The sequence below is a fragment of the Bison bison genome, unplaced genomic scaffold (assembly GCF_000754665.1).
Source record: "Bison bison bison isolate TAMUID 2011002044 unplaced genomic scaffold, Bison_UMD1.0 scf7180017864291, whole genome shotgun sequence".
NCBI classification, from domain to species: domain Eukaryota; kingdom Metazoa; phylum Chordata; class Mammalia; order Artiodactyla; family Bovidae; genus Bison; species Bison bison.
This window is the reverse complement of record NW_011494863.1, coordinates 2,469,949-2,472,308: the sequence shown is the minus strand read 5'-3', so window position 1 is coordinate 2,472,308 and position 2,360 is coordinate 2,469,949. Positions and strand designations below refer to the sequence as shown.

Below are 2,360 nucleotides of genomic sequence, written 5' to 3'. Positions count from 1 at the left end.
GTCCCCCCGAAGGCACTTAGCTGACAGAAAGGTGAAGGTGACTAAGGATAAGAGGCTGGTGGCCGCAAGAGCCACAATGAGGTAAAGGGTAAGGTCTGAACGCTCAGGAGGGTGTGTGAGGAAGTCCCTGGATTTGGGCATTTCCTCAGGGTCCTCATCTTCCAGAACCAGCAGCACTGTGGCTGTGGAGGAGAGTGAAGGGTCACCATTGTCCCTCACCAGGACCACCACCTGCTGGGTGTCAGCGTCATCCTCCAGTAAGGCCCGGGCTGTTCGCACCTCACCAGTGTGTGCAGATACCAGGAACAGCCCTGGGGCTGTGGACTGTGGCAACAATGAATAGGAGAGCCAGGCATTGTGGCCTGCATCAGCATCTACAGCTGTCACCTTGGTGACCAAGGAGCCAGGAGGGGCAGAGCGAGGGAGACGCTGGGGGAGTGAGAATTCCCGACCCGGTCTAGGGTGCAGCACAGTTGGGGCATTATCATTCTGGTCCAGGACAAACACGTGGAGAGAGGTGTTGGCGTGCAACGGGGGAGAGCCAGAGTCTCGAACGCCCACCACAATCTGCAGCATCTGCAGCAGTTCGTAGTCGAAAGTACGCTGGGCAAAGATCCGCCCATCCTCGGGGTTGACATACACAAAGGAGGCGGCTGGGGAGCCCTGAATCTGGTTCCCTACAATAGAGTAGGTAAGGTGGGCGTTATCCCCAGTGTCTGGATCGGAGGCAGCCACGGTGCAGAGAAGGGAGCCTGGAGGCCGGTTTTCTGGGATGTAAGCCGTGTAGAGCTGCTGGGTGAAGTAGGGTGCGTTGTCATTTACATCTGAAATGTTGAGCCTGATGGTGAGATGTGCGTGCAAGGGAGGCGAGCCCGCATCATGGGCCAGCAGCTCAATGATATAGTGGGATGTAGCCTCACGGTCCAAAGGCTGACTGGTTAGGAGTGAGTAGTGGTTCTCAGAAGGTTTAATCTGAAATGGCAGGTCTGGAGAGAGATCAAGGCTCACTTCACCATTTCTCCCTGAGTCTCGGTCCCGCACATTAAACAATCCCACTACCGTGCCCACTGGTGTGCTCTCCAGGACAGGGTTGACCAAAGAGGCCAGTAGTACCTCTGGGGCATTGTCATTGGCATCCCCCACATCCACTTGAATCACACAGTGGCCTTCCATGGCTGGCTGTCCTTGGTCACGGGCTCTTGCATGAATTTCATAAAAACTTGACTCCTCGAAGTCAATGGGACCCAACACATGGATTGCTCCACTGCTAGGGTCTAGGCCAAAGAGGTTCCGCACTGCCTCAGACGTATGGTCTCCAAAAGAATAGTCTAGTTGGCCATTGGTGCCCTCGTCTGGATCAGTGGCGTTGAGGCGCAGCAGCAGTGTGCCCACGGGTGCATTCTCTGGGAGTCCCACACGTAGAACTGAGGACTGGAAGGTTGGAGCATTATCATTGATATCCAGCACAGTGACAGAGATAAGGGTGGTCCCTGAGCGGGCTGGGACACCCCCATCCACAGCAGTGAGCACCAGCTGATGTCTTGCCTGGGTTTCACGGTCTAGCTGCTGCTCCAGCACCAGTTCTGGGAACAGCTTCCCATCTTTTAGGGTCTTCACATTCAGAGAAAAGTGGCTGCTGGGGCTTAGAGTATAGAAGCTCACAGTATTGGTGCCCACGTCAGGATCCTGGGCACTATCCAGTGGGAACCGTGCCCCCAGTGCAGCTGACTCTGAGATGCGTATCTCTCGCTCAGGGGTGGCAAAGCTCGGAGAGTTGTCATTGAGATCCAGGATTTCCACCTCTACACGGATTAGTTCCAGGGGGTGTTCGGTCACCACCTGTACTGGCAGCAGGCAGCTGGTGCTGGCTGCACACAGGCTCTCTCGGTCAATTTTCTGATTCACTGCCAGAGCACCACTCATCAAGCTCAGGGAAAAATATTGCCCATTCTCCTCAGCACCCAACCGCAGCCGGCGGCTCAACAGATCTGCCACCTTTAAGCCTAGATCCTGAGCAACGTTCCCCACCAGCGTCCCTGGCTCAGACTCCTCCACCACAGAGTAATGAAGCTGCCCAGACACCCAGCCCCAGCAGCACAAGGACAACATGCACAGCACTTGCCATTTCCCAGCGAGCTGTGGGGGTGTCTTGGGCCCCATGACCCAGAAGTCCCTTCCTGGACACTGACTCTGTGCTGTCCTGTCTCCAAGGTAGACCCAGGGCTTGGAATGTAGCAGCTGAAATCTCTTATGTCTCCTTCCAGCCTCTTAAAAACTGCTCCGAGGTTTGTCTGCCTGCAGCAGTTCTTCTTAGTCACCAAATGGCGGGGGTGGGTTGGGGGGGAGGGGAATTGAATCTG

General features: G+C 55.7%; 2 protein-coding genes across 2 annotated transcripts in view; both read right to left on the bottom strand.

The window, feature by feature from the left end:
- The window catches only part of PCDHGC5 (protocadherin gamma subfamily C, 5), a 3,846-nt gene extending 1,542 nt beyond the window's left edge, over positions 1-2,304 (bottom strand). Inside the window, 1 exon segment of the mRNA XM_010850385.1 lies at positions 1-2,304. Within this exon segment, the coding sequence (XP_010848687.1) occupies positions 1-2,160 (2,160 nt within the window). The 5' untranslated portion in view covers positions 2,161-2,304.
- LOC104996381 (protocadherin gamma-C4) overlaps positions 1-2,360 on the bottom strand; it is a 33,428-nt gene that overhangs the window by 18,942 nt on the left and 12,126 nt on the right. The gene's annotated exons all lie outside the window — the stretch shown is intronic.